Source organism: Thalassophryne amazonica, chromosome 2 (assembly GCF_902500255.1).
Source record: "Thalassophryne amazonica chromosome 2, fThaAma1.1, whole genome shotgun sequence".
NCBI classification, from domain to species: Eukaryota; Metazoa; Chordata; class Actinopteri; order Batrachoidiformes; family Batrachoididae; genus Thalassophryne; species Thalassophryne amazonica.
The window spans coordinates 138,828,440-138,846,096 of NC_047104.1; the positions used below are offsets into that span (position 1 = coordinate 138,828,440).

The 17,657-nt window shown below is 42.8% G+C and overlaps 1 protein-coding gene across 1 annotated transcript in view; it reads right to left on the reverse strand.

The window, feature by feature from the left end:
- Positions 1–17,657, reverse strand: part of tmem39a (transmembrane protein 39A) — a 51,117-nt gene that overhangs the window by 10,035 nt on the left and 23,425 nt on the right. The window contains exons 6-8 of the mRNA XM_034194467.1: positions 8,689–9,049; positions 8,386–8,573; positions 8,173–8,293 (exon numbers count right to left, since the gene is read on the reverse strand). Coding sequence (XP_034050358.1) covers positions 8,173–8,293; positions 8,386–8,573; positions 8,689–9,049 — 670 coding nt within the window. The remainder of the gene's footprint in view (positions 1–8,172; positions 8,294–8,385; positions 8,574–8,688; positions 9,050–17,657) is intronic.

Genomic DNA, 17,657 nt, shown 5'->3' on the forward strand with positions numbered 1-17,657 from the left:
GAGCGGGATGTCGCGCAGCGCTCCGAGGCGACGTCGTCATCCTGTTTCAAGCTGAAAACCTCCAAATTTAAGCCTCTGTAGACCCAGGACGACGTGAGAGAACAGAGAACTTTCAGAAGAGGTCGGAATCAGCAGTTTATCTGTGGGAAGTCCTTACAGTGCTAGAAACAATCCAAAATCTCTCATCAGCCGTTAAAATTTTCACAGAAAACCAGCTGAATTTCTTGAATGGTGTCCACTCGGATGTGCCTCACAGTTTTTGAAAAAATTTTGATGAAGCACAGCAGTCTCTCAGCAACTTCTCAGACAAAGGAATTCCGACGAGGGGGCTGGACCACTCCTTCCACAAGGCGTGCTCACAGGCGAATGACGTCACCGACAGGCGTGAAAAAACTCTCGCATGCCCACGAGGGTTCAAGCTTGGCTGATGTAATCACACGTGATTGAGTGTGGCTGTCTGTCAGATCCAATCATCACTGTGAAATTGTTCCAAATATGTCATTTTCCTTGGATAACATTATGGAATGTGTTACTGTGGAAATTATGTGAAAAATCAAAAAACACAATTATAAGTTGTATTTATAGAGATCAAATAAACATTTTTGTGGAGAAACTGACTGAAATGTATGACTCAAAAGCAATAAGCTTTGTTTTGTTTGTGGAGACTAACATAGATTTTGTAAATCCTCATAACCAAATACAGATAGTGGAATTCTTAGATTCTGTGTTTTGTATGGGACTGTATCCATTGATAACACATCCAACTAATATTACTACAAACACAACGACACTCATTGACAATATATTAACAAATGCTATTGTTGGGAATTTAACAAGTGGATTACTTATTAGTGACATTAGTGATCACTTGCCGGTTTTTGTTGCTTACAATTCCTTAGTTGATCATACTGAAACTCCAAATTTCAAAAGGAAAATAAATTAGGAAACTAAGGCTAATCTTAGAACGGATTTAATGCATCAAAATTGGTGTAACATCTATACTGAAGACATTGACCAATCATATGAATCATTTATCTCCATTATCTTTTAGTACAAAGGCTGCGTGATGATTTCCACCTGCCTCACCAGCTTGTTTTATGGATTTTTAAATTTTTATGCAAGCGAGAGCAGAGGGTCTTTGTAAATGGCTGTTTCTCGGACTCTGTCATGTTGTCCACAGGGTCACCACAAGGGTGTGTTCTTTCACCCCTCCTTTTATGTATACAGACAGCTGCAAGAGTTCTCAAGACGACAGCCATTTGGTTAAATTTTCTTTTGACACTGTACTGTTGTCTCTTCTCCACCGTTCAGAATCAGACCACAGAGCTGCTTTATCAGATTTAATTTGTTGGTGTGATAACCTTTTGGATTTAAATGTGTCCAAAACTAAAGAAATGATCATTGACTTCAGACGTAAAAGGGATGTGGCCAAGGAGTGGATCATACACAATGAAAAGGTGGAACTTGCCACCTCATATAAGTATTTGGGGACTATTTTTGATGACACGCTGAAGTTTGATGTGAACACGGACACCACTGTGAAGCGAGGACAGCAGAGACTTTATCGTCTCTGTAAACTGAATTCCTTTTCTGTCAGGCCTGCCATCCTTTGTCATTTTTATCAGTTTTTATTGAGAGACTTTTGTGTTTTTCATTTATCTGCTGGTTTCACCACAGCATCTCAGTGAAAGACAAACATCCTGAGAAAAAAGATTATCAGAGTGAAACAAAGAGACTTACACTGTTTTGTAATCAACAGATCCTCCGGAAGGCTGAAAGCATTTTGTCCTTGTCAGGTCATGTTCTTTTAGGAGAGTTTTCTCTGCTTCATTCAGGATGCCGTTATGCTTCTCCGGTGTGTAGAACCAACCGGTTTTTAAAGTCGTTTATCCCTTCGGCCATTCAACTTTTAAATGCTCCGTAGCTCTCATGTTTTTATTTATTTATTCTTGCTATTCATTTTAACTCCTTAAGTCTGTTTTTATTAGTTTCATTGTTGTTAAATATTATGTTATTGTGTGTGTGTGTGTGTGTTTTGTTTTTTTTTAAACGGACTGCTCAAATGAAATTGCCCCTTGTGGGATTAATAAAGCTGTTGATTGACTGATTATTTCCAAGTTATACGATAAACATTGTCCATTGTTAAGTGTTGGAAACAAGCGAAACACAAACCATAGCTCAAAGGGACTGCTGAATGCATGTAAAAAGAAAAAAATTTCTACAAGCAACTTTTAAAACTCAGAACAATTGAAGCTGAGAGTAAATATGACACAAAAAACAAATTAACTAATATTATGCGATCTTACAAAGGCAGTATTACAGTGATTTACTGGAAAAATAAACAAAGGTACTTGGAAGCCCTTAAATGAAATCATCAAAAATAAAAAGCTGACAAAGATTATCCAACATATTTTTATACAAATACTGATACAATTGTTAAGGAAAAGAAAGCTACAGTAGATCATTTTAATAATTATTTTGCTAATGTGGGGAAAAAAATTAGCAAACTCAATTGTGCCTTCTAATATGGGTTCTTGGGATAACAGTACAACAAGTAATAACATTTCAGATTCAATATTTATCAGAGAAACTGATGAATATGAAATAATTAACATAGCTCATAAACTAAAGGGGGGGAATCAACTGATTACTATAACTGTGATATGTTTTTGATAAAAAAATAATTGATTTTGTCAGTAAACCTTTAATATACCTATGTGTAATTTGTCATTAATGACAGAGATTTACTTCCAAAATGAAAATACCTAAAGTAATACCACTGTTCAAATCTGGTGATAAACATTTTTTAAACTACAGGCCAACTGCAGGCTGTTACCTTAATTTACAAAAATTATGGAAAATGTATTCACAAAATAGTTAAATGATTTTATATCTAAATATCATATACTAAATGAGTAGCAATATGGATTTAAAACAAAATATATAAATGTAATTGAAAACAAGCAATATACCGTAGGGGTTTTGTTTGACTTACAGAAAGCATGTGATACTATAGCTCATAACGTATTATTGGAAAATTATGGATGTATGGCATCAGAGGATTAGCTCATGATTGGATAGCTAGTTATTTGTACAATAGGTATCAATGTGTTCACATTGGTGGGATAAATTCTGAATTTTTGAGGTGCACTTGTGGCGTGCCCCAGAGCTCAGTCCTTGGCCTTTGTTGTTTCTTTTTATATATTAATGACATATGTTTAATCTTTATGTTTGTGAGTTGTATTTTATTTGCTGATGACATGACTTTGTAGTGGGGAGGAAGAACGCAAAGTAAACCATTAGGAGAACCACCACGCAGTCCCCAAAAATATGAACTGATGAACTTCCAAAAACTAAAACAAAATAACCCTTCTTTGGTGGCGTGCAAACCAACACAAAACATTACCGCCAAAAAGTGTTTGGGCATGGAACTGAATAGAACTGAATGAATGGATTCTGATGTATACGTATTGTCAAAAATAACCCAGAAATGTTCCCCAAGTGAGTAAAACCCCAGATTTCCAGTAATTTCTGTAAAACTTTCATCACTGCATATGAAAATAACTTTGTAGTGACTCAAATGTAATCAGTTTAAGCAATTATACTTCTGTGCATAGCTGAATAGAAAACACAAAGCTGCAGATCTTCAAACATGGATTGAATACAGCCCCCAATTTGGAGTGGGGAGGGCATAACATTTTATACTGAAGTGCTCACAGACCAGTGGGGCATTGCGCAGTGTGTGAAAATTTATTTATGTAAAGTGAACTCTTTAACAACTGCGTGACTGAACAGGCAATTCAAATAAACCCCCTTTATACAGCGACAGGGTCTGTCCAGCGGCCCTTGTGCAGTTATGAAATCACTTCGAATGCAGCATGATGCGAAACAGGCACTCAGCTCCCGCCAAAACCTTACGAGGTCCGCTCAGTATCCTCACACACCATGATCACTCCATGATTGCAATGGTTGCCGTGAAGTATGAAGCTGCGCCTGATTTCCGCAGCTAGTCAACAAGCACAAATACCACAAAGGCCATGTAAAAACACCTCACAGAGTGCCCCACGACCGGCGCCTGACAGGCGCACATGATCCGAATGACGTGAGACCGGATGTGAAATCAGGGGGAAAAAAAAAAAAAAAAGAGCATTTCAATATCACAGCCAACGGGTGTACAATGATTGGGGCTGTGAGCCCCATTTTAAAAGGTGAAAGCGCTCCTGTGACTTATGGTTCATTCTGGGCTTCTGCCAGGTGGACTGTCACCAAAAGTGCACGTCACGTCAGACAAGTAATCAGCTCTCTGATTACTGTTATGATGTCACCCTGTAGCACTAATTAAGTAAAACCCTGTTAGCATGGAAGACAACACAAGTTAAATAGTAAATGAATTCTTTTTCTACATGTGCATACGTGCACATTCAATTCAGATTATGCGTGCGTTTTCTCCCCCCACTCTCGCATGCCTGACAGCACCTCATGTGGAAACTTAATTTATAAGTAGGTACAATAAGGTCATTGAGAACTCACCATAGTTTTGTCCTTTTTCCATGAATGTGCAGCCAGTACATTCTGAGTGCCGGTCCCAAGCCCAGATAAATGAGGGTTGCGTCAGGAAGGGCATCCGGCGTAAAACAAGCCAACCCAAATATGCAGACTCAGAATCGAATTCCCATACTGGATCGGTCGCGGCCCGGGTTAACAACGTCCGCCACCGGTGCTATTGCCCAACAGGGTGCCGGTGGAAATTGGGCTACTGCTGGGCGAAGACGACGAAGAAGAGGAGGAAAACGTTGCCACGAACAGCGGGAGAAGAAGAAAACTAGAAGGGTGGAAATGAGAGTGGGGACTTTGAATGTTGGTAGTATGACTAGTAAAGGGAGAGAGCTGGCTGATATGATGGAGAGGAGAAAGGTAGACATATCGTGTGTGCAAGAGACCAAGTGGAAGGGAAGTAAGAGCAGGAGCATCGGCGGTGGCTACAAGTTGTACCATGGTGAGGACAGGAAGAGAAATGATGTTGGGGTCATTTTAAAGGAAGAGTATGTTAAAAGTGTTGGAGGTTAAGCGAGTGTCTGACAGGGTGATGAGTGTGAAGTTGGAAATTGAAGGGGTGATGATGAATATCATCAGTGCATATGCCCCACAGGTAGGTTGTCAGATGAAGGAGAAAGAAGATTTCTGGAGAGTGTTAGATGAGGTGGTGGAGAGTGTGCCCAAGCATGAAAGAGTGGTGATAGGAGCCGACTTCAATGGGCATGTTGGTGAAGGGAACAGAGGTGACGAGGAAGTAATGGGTAGATATGGTATCAAGGATAGGAATGGGGAAGGACAGATGGTAGTTGATTTTGCAAAAAGGATGGAAATGGCTGTGGTGAATACCTACTTTAAGAAAAGGGAGGAGCACAGGGTAACATAAGAGTGGAGGAAGGTGCACATAGGTGGACTACATTCTTTATAGGAGATGCAAGCAGACTGTAAGGTGGTAGCAGGAGAGAGTGTCACTAGACAGCATAGGATGGTTGTTTGTAGGATGACTTTAGAGGTAAAGAAGAAGAAGAGAGTGAGAGCTCAACAAAGGATCAGATGGTGGAAGCTGAAGGAGGAAGACTGTTGTGTTAAATTTAGCGAGCAGGTGAGAGAAGCACTAGTTGGAGGGGAAGCAATTTTGGACAACTGGAAAAGTACTGCAGATGTGGTGAGGGAGACAGCTAGGGCAGTACTGGGTATGACATCTGGACAGTGGAAGGAAGACAAGGAGACTTGGTGGTGGAATGAAGAGGTCCAGGAAAGCATAACGAGAAAGAGGTTGGCGAAAAAGTTTTGGGATAGTCGGAGAGATGAAGAAAGTAGACAGGAGTACAAGGAGATGCGGCGTAAGGCGAGAAGAGAAGTGGCAAAAGCAAAGGAAAAGGCATATTGCGAGCTGTACAAGAAGTTGAATAGTAAGGAAGGAGAAAAGGACTTGTACCGATTGGCCAGACAAAGGGACAGAGCTGGAAAAGATGTGCAGCAGGATAGGGTGGTAAAAGATGCACATGGTAATGTGCTGACAAGTGAAGAGTGTGTGCTGAGAAGGTGGAGGGAATATTTCGAAGAGTTGATGAATAAAGAAAATGAGCGAGAGAAAAGGCTGGATGATGTGGTGAGAGTAAATCAGGAAGTAAAAGAGATTAGCAAGAAAGAAGTGAGGGCTGCTATGAAGAGGATGAAGAGTGGAAAGGCAGTTGGTCCAGATGACATTCCAATGGAGGCATGGAAATGTCTAGGAGAGATGGCAGTAGAGTTTCTAACCAGATTGTTTAATAAAATCTTGGAAAGTGAGAAGATGCCTGAGGAGTGGAGACGAAGTGTGCTGGTTCCTATTTTCAAGAACAAGGGTGATGTGCAGAGCTGCAGTAACTACAGAGGCATAAAGCTGATCAGCCACAGCATGAAGTTATGGGAATGAGCAGTAGAAGCTAGGCTTAGAAAACAGGTGAAGATCTGTGAGCAGCAATATGGTTTCATGCTGAGAAAGAGCACTACAGACGCAATGTTTGCTCTGAGAATACTGTTGGAAAAGTACAGAGAAGGACAGAAAGAGTTACATTGTGTGTTTGTGGACTTAGAAAAAGCTTATGATAGGGTGCCAAGAGAAGAGTTGTGGCATTGTATGAGGAAGTCTGTGAGTGGCAGAGAAGTATGTTAGGGTAGTGCAGGACATGTACAAGAATAGTGTGACAGCGGTGAGATGCGCAGTCGAATGACAGACTCATTCAAGGTGGAGGTGGGCTTACACCAAGGATCAGCTGTGAGTCCTTTCTTGTTTGCAGTGGTGATGGACAGGTTGACAGATGAGATCAGACAGGAGTCCCCATGGACTATGTTTGCAGATGACATTGTGATCTGTAGTGAGAGTAGAGAGCAAGTTGAGTCTAGTCTGGAGAAATGGAGATGTGCTTTGGAGAGAAGGGGAATGAAAGTCAGTAGAAGCAAGACTGAGTACATGTGTGTGAATGAGAGGGAGCCCAGTGGAATAGTGCAGTTACAAGGAGTAGAAGTGGTGAAAGTAGATGAGTTTAAATATTTGGGGTCAACTGTTCAAAGTAATGGAGAGTGTGGTAGAGAGGTGAAGAAGAGAGTGCAGGCAGGGTGGAGTGGGTGGAGAAAGGTGGCAGGAGTGATTTGTGACCGAAGAATATCAGCAAGAGTGAAGGGGAAAGTTTACAAAACAGGAGTGAGACCAGCTATGTTGTATGGTTTAGAGACAGTGGCACTAACAAAAAGACAGGAGGCAGAGCTGGAGGTGGCAGAGCTGAAGATGTTGAGATTCTCTTTGGGAGTGACAAGAATGGACAAGATTAGGAATGAACATATCAGAGGGACAGCTCAGGTGGGACAATTTGGAGACAAAGTCAGAGAGGCGAGATTGAGATGGTTTGGACATGTGCAGAGGAGGGACCCAGGGTATATAGGGAGAAGGATGCTGAGGATGGAGCCACCAAGCAGGAGGAGAAGAGGGAGACCAAAGAGGAGGTTCATGGATGTGCTGAGAGATGACATGCAGGTGGTTGGTGTGACAGAGGAAGATACAGAGGACAGGGTGAGATGGAAAAGATTGATCTGCTGTGGCGACCCCTAACGGGAACAGCCGAAAGACAAAGAAGAAGAGTTTGACTCAGAGGGCCGTGTGGAGAAGACAAAAAAGTGAGTTTTCTAAAGAGAACAACAGTGGTGACTATTTTCAGTCCCTGCAATAATTCAAAAAAAAAAAAAAAAAAAAAAAATCTTATTTTTCATGGTCCTTTCTCTCACTCACTGCGCACAAACAAAAGAAATATGATGGCAAACAGCTCAAAATCCAACATATACATTTTAAGAATCTAGAATCAAATAGAAATCAAATATTGTAAACCATTACCAAATTTATTTTAATGCAAAGTTGGAAAGGATTTCTGCTATGACAGCAAGTTTGTGTCTAAATACTATATTACCATTTGTGTGGAGTATTTTCTGGAAAAGATATTGCATGAATAAATGTCTGGGGCTACATCATTTTGAACTAGCTCACACAGCTGAAAAAGTGACCTGCAGAACAAAACACTCAAAACCCACTTAGTAAATCTTTACTTTAACCTTGATGTAAAAAATGAAATTTCTACAATCCATTCAAGAAGTGCAAATACTCACATAAAACCTTGCGTGGGACACATCTGAGGGCAGGGCAACGTTATAGGGTCCCACTGCCTTATATAGACATCGACTGTGTCGTACCAACACCCCCTGAGGCCAGATGGTACTTTCTGACCACCTACATAACAGAAAACATGCACACACATTTTTAATAACAGTCATTGGCATGTTCAAACACTGTATAAATACAGATGAGGGAAGGGCACTCACACATGTTGAGGTGTGTTGCTGTATGAGCCGTGCTCCAGTTTCTGCCAACGGCCCAAGTGAGCTGCAGAGCGATGAAGCAGATCGCAGTAGCTAGGGGGCAGCAGCTGGCTCATCAGCATCACAAATGCATTGATCCAGACCATAATCAGGTGTTCACAAGACCATCGCATGTCATAGTACTGGGTGCTCTGCCAAAGGGGTGAGGAACATAAACCCATAAGCATAAACAAACTGCAGATAACACAATGAAAAACGATTTAAATCCTGGGGAGAAACAAAGACACCCACATCAGCAACACCAACCTTGACAAAGCAGAGAGGCAAGAAGGCTACGTAGTACGCGCTAAACAGCGAGTTGAACAGCACTTCTTTGATTCGCCGGTTGAAATCGGTCTTAAGCTCCTCCACCTCGGTGCGAATCCTCTCCGGTGTGTGAGTGTGTGTGTGGGGCGGGCAGGTGTGAGTAGGCATGTGTGGAGGGCTGGCAAACTGCTCTCTTATGTTTTCTCGTAACAATAATAAAAAGTCACGTGGTCGAAAGAACGGCGTCTCTGATAGTTCGTTCTGCTGGTGCTCGGCCGGGTAATCACAGTCTGCTGCTGCTACCATTTGGCTCTTCGCTCCCTCCTGGTGGAAGCAACAGAGAGGGACGTAGACACCAAACCTGGGAAGGAGGGAAAATTGTACACAAATGATTCAAAGGGCGGTGAGATGAAAATTAGATTTATGAAAGACATGTACAACAGGAAGGAACATGCATGGGGGGGGTATTTTTATTTTTACCTTTACGAGGTCTGTCCAAAAAGTATTGTAGCTTTTTATTTTTTTCAAAAACTATATGGATTTGAATCATGTGTGATTGCATGAGCCAAGCTTGAACCTTCGTGCGCATGCGTGAGTTTTTCCACGCCTGTCGGTTGTGTCATTCGCCTGTGGGCAGGCTTTGAGTGAGCACTGGTCCACCCCTCCCGTCAGATTTCTTTTGTCTGAGAACTTGCTGAGAGACTGCCGCTTTGCTCCATGAAATTTTTTTCAGAAACTGTTAGAGACAGGCAGTTGGAAACCATTCCATAAACTCAGTTGGATATCGGTGAAGATTCTGTCGGCGTCACGCAGATTACGGACTGTTAAAACCTTTTTAAAGACGGCCCACAGCGGCGGAGGGCGCATGGCGTGCCGAGCAGCCATCGACAGGCTGGAACGACCAGACCATTTCTAAACTGAACGCTGTGTTGATCCGGGACATCATGTGACTACCACAGAAATGGCAAGAGAGCTGGACATAGCACTTTTGCGGCACATTCCACTGTTACAGGAGATTTTGTAATGAAAGACGTGCGGAAGATTTCGCACGTCGGCACGAAGCAGCTCAGGACGCGCAGCAAAAAAAAAAAAAACACCTCCGTGTTGGAAACCATTCAGAAGATTCAGACGGCTTTCGATGGCTTTCAGTCGAGTGAGTATCTGAGAAATTGTGTAACAGCTGGACATGCCCCAACATGTCCTGTGAGACTTCCAAGACAGAGGTGTTTTTTTGCTGCGCGTCCTGAGCTGCTTCGTGCCGACGCGCAAAATCCTCCGCACGTCTTTCATTACAAAATCTCCTGTAACAGTGGAATGTGCCGCAAAAGTGTTATGTCCAGCTCTCTTGCCATTTCTGTGGTAGTCACATGATGTCCCGGATCAACACAGCGTTCAGTTTAGAAATGATCTGGTTGATCCAGCCTGTTGATGGCCGCTCGGCGCGCCGCGGGCCCGCCACCGCTGTGGGCCATCTTTAAAAAGGTTTTAACAGTCCATAATCCGCGTGACGCCGACAGAATCTTCACCGATATCCAACTGAATCTATCGAATGGTTTCCAACTGCCTGTCTAACAGTTTCTGAAAAAAATTTCATGGAGCAAAGCGGCAGTCTCTCAGCAAGTTCTCAGACAAAAGAACTCCGACGGGAGGGGTGGACCAGTGCTCACTCAAAGCCTGCCCACAGGCGAATGACGCAACTGAAAGGCGTGGAAAAACTCACGCATGCGCACGAAGGTTCAAGCTTGGCTCATGCAATCACACATGATTCAAATCCATATAGTTTTTGAAAAAAATTAAAAGGTACGATACTTTTTGGACAGACCTCGTATTTAACCAGGTTAGCCCCAGTGAGATCAAGATCTCTTTTACAAGGGAGACCTGGACAATTATAAAGTTTCCAGTTCACCTAAGCTGCATGTCTTTAGATATGGGAGGAAACCCGCGCAAACACGAGGAGAATATGCACACTCCACACAGTACCACGGACCATTATTGAACTAGCATATTCCCCTCACAGAGCAGATCAGGGACGGCTGCCGTGGGTCTGTCTGTGCCACATTTATGGTGCTTCAGTGATGCACCAATTAAGTTGTTAATAAGTCAATGCACTCCTTAATAGCTCCTTAATTAATACCTACTGCTTCCTGATTTGCCCTCGTCCTCTCTGCACATATTTTGAACATGTCTGAAGTTCAAACACATCCACCATGTCCCTAAAGAACACACCGAGCCCTTTGCTATACCTACTGGATTCCTAATAAGTTGTGCAGGTTTTGGGCTCGATTCTCTCATTTTTTGTAGCGGAAGTTGTGGAAGCGTGATCGAGTGTGATGGGGTGTAACGAGTACCGGCCCAATTAGCATGTTTTGTTTTGTTTTTTGGGGTATAAGGAAACTGGAGTAACTGGGGAAAATCCACGCAGGCACGGAGAGAATATGCAAACACAGAAGGGAAATGTGCTTGGGAGGATTTGAACCCAAAACCTTCTTGCTTTGAGGCAATGAACGTGTGTGTGTGTGTGTGTGGGGGGGGGGGGGGGGGGGGGGGACAATTTGTTGGTAATTGCTGATCATTTTGAAGTTCCGGTTTCAAAAAAGATTGGGAAGGTGGTTATCAAATCTGAATTGTTAGCTGGGTTGGTTGCATGAGGGATTTTTCCTGCTTCTTTGGTTCCAGGAACTTCACGGTTAGTTTCTGATATTGAGGAAGCGGCTCGCGTGAAGGAACTGGATGTGGAGTTGCAGCGTTTGAGTTTGGAACGGAAGAAGGTTGAATTGGAACAAATAAGAGTCGAACAGGAGGCTCAAGTTCGCTTGCACGAAGTGGAGTCGGAGTTGGTGAGACAACAGCAGCAATCTCAGACCTTAGGTTTTGATGTGAGTAAAAATATTCCTTTGGTGCCACTGTTTAATGAGCAGGATGTTGATAAGTATTTTTGTCATTTTTGAGAGAATTGCTGAAGCACTTAAGTGGCCTAGAGAGACGTGGACATTATTGTTACAGTGTAGTCTGGTTGGTAAAGCGCAGGAGGCTTATGCATCAGTGTCTGCTGCTGACAGCCTTGATTATGCTAAAGTGAAAAGTGCCATCCTTTAGGCGTATGAATTAGTGCCAGAGGCTTATCGTCAGAAATTTCATAAGCTTAGAAGAAAATATAATCAAACGTATGTGGAATTTGTGAGATAAGGAGGTGCTCTTTCACCAGTGGTGTGCTTCTCAAAAAGTTGAGGGTTTTGAGCAATTAAAACAGCTGATTTTAATGGAAGATTTTAGAAATGGCCTGCCCGATAGAGTTGCTACTTATGTAAACGAACAAAAGAAAAGTAATTTTGTAAGAGCTGCAGTGCTCGATGAATATATCTTGACGCACGGAACATTCTGAGCGCTCTCGTGGTTTTGTTAAATCTGACACATTTAATGGCCATGAAAAGGAGGTAGAGAAAATTTCTTCAACAGTAGAGGCTGTTACGAGGCAGGTGCCGTGTGTTATTGAGAGTAAATTGGACACAAATGGAAAATCTAATGATGTGCTGTGCGTTTACTGTAAAGAGAGGGCATATCGTTGCAGGCTGTCTGGTTTTAAAGAAAAAGAACCTTAAATCTGTGGCTTTGGTGAAAACTGTGGATCAAGTTAGTCATTTTGCATCGGAGAAGCAGTGTGACTTTGCAGATTTTAAGCCTTTCATTATGGATGGCTTTGCCTCCGTTGCGGGTGGTGAGAGCATTCCAGTGAAAATATTATGCGATACGGCTGCCTCACAGTCTTATTTTGGAGGGGATTTTGCCTTTAAATGGTGATACTGCGGTTGGTTTTGATATTCCTGTTCGTGGGTTTGGTATGCGAGACACTGACGTTCCTTTGCATAAAATAATGATTCACTCAGAGCTGAGATCTGGAGAGGCTGTGGTGGCGTGCATCCTGGTTTTCCAATCAGTGGCGTTTCTCCGATTATGGGGAATGATGTGGCAGGAGGTAGAGTGTTGATTACACAGGAGGTTATACCTGTCCCAGTTTTACGTTCATGTCCAGACAAGCTTGCTCGTACATTTCCACACGTTACGCGCGCAGCGGCTAAGCATGAGCAGGAGGAGGGAAAAGGCAAGATTGATTTGAGTGATAGTTTTTTGGGTGATGCTGAAGTTGAGAGCGAGTGTGTTCCCTTTGTGAATGAAGGCGCAGTGACAGGAGTTGTGATGTAGAGGTACTGTCACTGTCGAGGAGTAGATCGGGTGCTGATCAGAAAGCTGATGACACTTTAGCACATTTGTTTGATGCGGTAACTGATGAGTGTGTCCACTGGTTACTTTTTGTTGGATGGTCTGTTAATGCGTAAATGGACACCGGTGGATGTCTCTCCTGTTGAGGAGTGGGGCGTGGTTACGCAGATTGTGGTTCCGGCGAAGTACCATGTTGAAATATTGAAGCTGGCTCATGATAATCCGTTAGTGGGTCATTTGGGTATTAGGAAAACGTATGATCGCATTTTGCGTCATTTCTTTTGGCCTGGGTTGAAGCGTGATGTGGCACACTATTGTCAATCGTGTCATCTCTGTCAAGTATCTGGGAAGCCTAATCAGACAATTCCACCTGCTCCATTCTATCCAATTCCAGCAGTTTCTGAACCTTTTGAGCGTGTGTTGGTTGACTGTGTGGGTCCGTTTACAGGAAAGCGAAACTGAGGGGGTTTGATCCTGGTGATAAGGGTTTTGGTTTTATTACCTATTCCAGGGTCAAGTTTGCAAGCACGTTACAGTGGGCCCCATTTGGTTCAGAAAAGGGTCAGTGATGGGGACTACGTCTGACAGGCGGCGGAAGTCTCGTTTATGCCACATAAATATGCTGAAACCATATGTTGAGCATGCTTCTTCTTTGTCAAATTCGTCTGCTGGTGGTAGTGATGTTGAGTCATTTGAGCCACATGTCAGTTTGGTGACAGATGTGCAGGGGAAGCAGTCCAGTGCTGAATCTGACAGTGATGTCTTTCCTGCAGCTTTGACTCAGGGGAAATTTTCTAATTTGTTGGTGTTGGAAAATTTGCCTCTCCTATTGTCTCATCTTGATTTTTCCCAGCAGGAGGATGTCAATTTGATCCAGTCGTATAGGTTGCTGTTTGCTGATATTCCCACTCAGACGCATGTGCTCAGTCACAATATTGATGTCGGTGATTCTAAACCCATAAAACAACATCCTTACAGAGTAAATCCATTCAAGCGGTGCCGTTTGAAGAAGCAAGTGGAGTATATGGTGGAGCACGATATTGCTGTGAAGAGCAGTAGTGTGTGGAGTTCGCCGTGTCTCTTAACCATTAAAGCCACAATGGAGAGGATTGTTTTTGTACAGACTCTAGGAAGGTCAATGGGGTGATGAAGCCGGATTGTTTCCCGCTGCCTCGAATGGCGGATTGTGTTGATCATGTTGGAGCTGCCCAGTTTGTCACGAATCTGGATCTGCTAAAGGGATACTGGCAGGTGCCTTTGACGGCATGGGGCCAAAAGAGCTCTGCCTTTGTCACACCCGATGATTTCCTCCAGTATACGGTGATGGCTTTTGGGATATGTAATGCTCCGGCGACGTTTCAGCGGCTTATGAACAGGGTTTTATCTGGTTTTTGTGAGGCATATCTTGATGATGTGGTGACCTGTTCTCAAACGTGGGCTGAGCATGTAGACCATGTGGGTTCAGTTTTTTGCACATCTGAGTGAGGCTAATTTGACTGTAAATCTTTCAAAATGTGAATTTGGTCAAGCGACAGTGACCTATCTTGGGAAAATGGTGGGGAGAGGTCAGGTGCGCGCCCTGTTCAGGCTAAGGTTGAGGCTATTTTAGCTGTCCCTGTTCCCACCACTCGTACAGAGTTGCATCGGTATTTGGCGATGGTGAGGTACTATAGGGGTTTTGTAAGAATTTTTCAGCAGTTGCTGCGCCGCTGACTAATCTCCTTAGTTCAAAGGTGGATTTTTGTTGGTCTGACTTGTGTCAGTCTGCATCTGAGCAGACCAAGTCTTTGTTGGTGTCTGCACCTGTTTTGGCCGCGCCTTGTTTTGATGTGCCGTTTAAGTTGGCTGTAGACGCATGTGATTCAGGGGTAGGGGCTGTCCTGGTGCAAGATGGTGCTCATGGGGTTGAACATCCTGTTTCTTATTTTTTGAAGAAGCTTAATAAACATCAGAGGTGGTATTCTACCATTGAGAAGGGCGCTCTTGCCTTGGTCCTGGCTTTGGAGCATTTTGAAGTTTATGTGGGTGGTTCCAGTGTGCCTGTGCTTGTCTTTACAGATCACAACCCACTCGTGTTCCTGGCCCGCATGCGTAATAAGAATCAGAGGCTGATGAATTGGGCTCTATGTCTGCCGTCCTTTATTATTGTTGTACAGCACATACGTGGAAAGGACAATGTGGTGGCTGACGCGCTTTCGCGGCTGTAGGTTTGTTTTTTCACTGAATGGATCTTTTTCAGGATCCTATTCAGTGTTTTTTGGGTGAGGGTGTTACGGGTCCTTACCATTCTTATTTTTGTATTAATATCTTTTTTCTGGTTTATTTTTCAGGTTATAAGTATGTTTATTTTTTGTCTATTGATTTTTGTGGGTTTTTTTTTTTTGTGGTTTTGTGGAAATGCCCCCTCCGCCAGCCTATAAATAGGCTTGTCTGCGGGTGCGTCTCTCACTCTCTCTCTCTCACCTTCTCCAGCTCACTTTGTGCCGGGGTCTGGGCGTGGCTCGTCAGAATGCACAGCTGCCAGCTGTCAGGATGCAGGCCGCAAGCCTTAGGCCTGAGCCTGTCCTGTGAGTAGTTTTTTTTTGTAGCTTTATTTTTGGATTTTTCTTCTCTTTTGGGCCTGGTGGGACTGGCTGTCCTGTTTTCACTTTTCTTTTGAGTGGGTTTAGGGGCTTTTGCTCTTTTTGTTAGTCCGGTGTTTGCAGCGGTTTCGACAGCCCTGTATGGGGTTGGCCCACTGCTGCACCTGTTGTTTCTGTTTAGCCGGCCTTCCAGGCCCCAACTTTCTTTTGTAACTTTTGGATTCTTTTTGGGACATGGGGAGGTAAGGATTCTGTTGTGGAACATTAATAAAGAAGTCTACCTAAATGAAATAAATCAAGAAGAATGAAGAATTACTTAATAAAACTGACTATTTGACTCTTTCCTCTGTTGTCTGTGTCTCAATAAATATGTTGTGTCCCTGTGGGTCATAACAGCACGTCAGAGAACACTGTCACGTTCTATTAAGGATCACCACTCATCAAGACGGATCAACACGCTCAGTTGCGACCTCCACGACATGAGGCGAAATGAGGGTGGTGCGTGACATTCGTGGAAGATTTTTTTGACAGCCAAAAACATGCTCCACAAAAATCACGAATATCACGCACCAACACACGCTATTACGAAACCTATTCAGATGTGTTAAATCACGTTAAGTCAGGAATGTGACAAGAATGACACAAATATAACATTCGTAACGCATCTTGCCTATGTGTAAACGCACCATTATTAAGTTGTCAACTTCAGACCTACTAAGCTAAATTTAATAACCTCAGCTTCTAAATGGTCCATAGATTCAACTTGCAAAGACTGGTGTGGATCGAAGTTACAGCTTGGGAGGAGACAGATCTTAAAAGTTTTTACATATTTTGTAAAACTGCATAAACGTGGAAAAACAAATGGGTATGTCCTATATCAGAATATTTGTCACACTTCAAAGAATTTGAGAATGCATGAATGTTGATTGTGCGATGTACCATTTTGGAGTTCTGGTCCAAAAACTTAGGAAAATGCCTTTTTCTTTATTATAGTGCAACCTGGAGTTGAAAAGATGTCAATTTTTGTGTAGCCCTACCTTGCGCTGGTTTGTATCTTCCCTGACATTTACAGCTTGATAGCCTGAATGGTTTGAGTCATGCCCACTTTTCCAATTAAAAAGCAAATAGGCCACATCCCCTTGCAACAATCATGATGTATGTATGTTTCAAGTAAGACCTGTCCCAAGATTATCCATGTCAAATTTGGTACAATTCTGATGAGCCAATTTTGAGCTATAAACTGTAGAGCCCGATGGCACCCCTAGTGTTCAACTGAAACTGTTTTATTCAGGCTCCTTCTCTGAACTATTCTGCATCAGCCATGTGAGATTTGTATACAAAGGCGAGCCCAACTTCCCATGTCACGTGTTTGCAACAGAAAGCTCGTCCTTTATTTCTCAGGTAGGCTGAGGCCCATCAAGTTCATTTTAATACCTTAAGCTTTGGTGGCCCACTAGACTGTGCAAAGTTTGGTGTTGATCAGAGCAATGGTCTGGGTTGTCTCTGAAAAAGTCAGGTTGCATAATTTTCCAATTTGTGAAAAAACATCCTGCTGCAAATGGGTGTAGCCTAACTCAAGAGATTTCGCTGGATCTAGTGACTGCATCCATATAAGGCAGTTGAATGTGCTATGTACAGATTGGGTGTAATGAACTAAAATGCAAACGTGATGCTATAGCACCCCTACAGGAGAATTTGTTAAAAATTTTTGTGTGAGTTGCGTGCAGGGTTTTGTATTAGTTCTGAAAATGTCACGTCCATAAGTTCTATGGTCTAGGCTGCAGTACCACATTCAGTGGGAGAAAAATAATAAGGGGAAAAAATATATTTAAAAAAAAAACTGGACTTGGAAATGTTCATGTATCCATTCCCTGACTTGTCTGAAGAAAGCTGGCAATAATACAGGACTATTAACAGAGCGCGAGGTCTGTATGCGAAAATATCAGGCTGCGGTCTTGATAGCACAAAAAGAGCAGGGTCTGATATTCCCGTAGAGACCAAGCTTATATGGCTGTTCAGAGCTGTGTTTTCTTCGTGTTGGTCTTCATTTATGTTCAGAATAATAGTAGTGCTATGTGACAAAAAATATTAAGCCAGGTTAAGTATATTTCTTATTGTTACATGGGAAACAAGGTACCAGTAGATTCAGTAGATTCTCACAAATCCAAC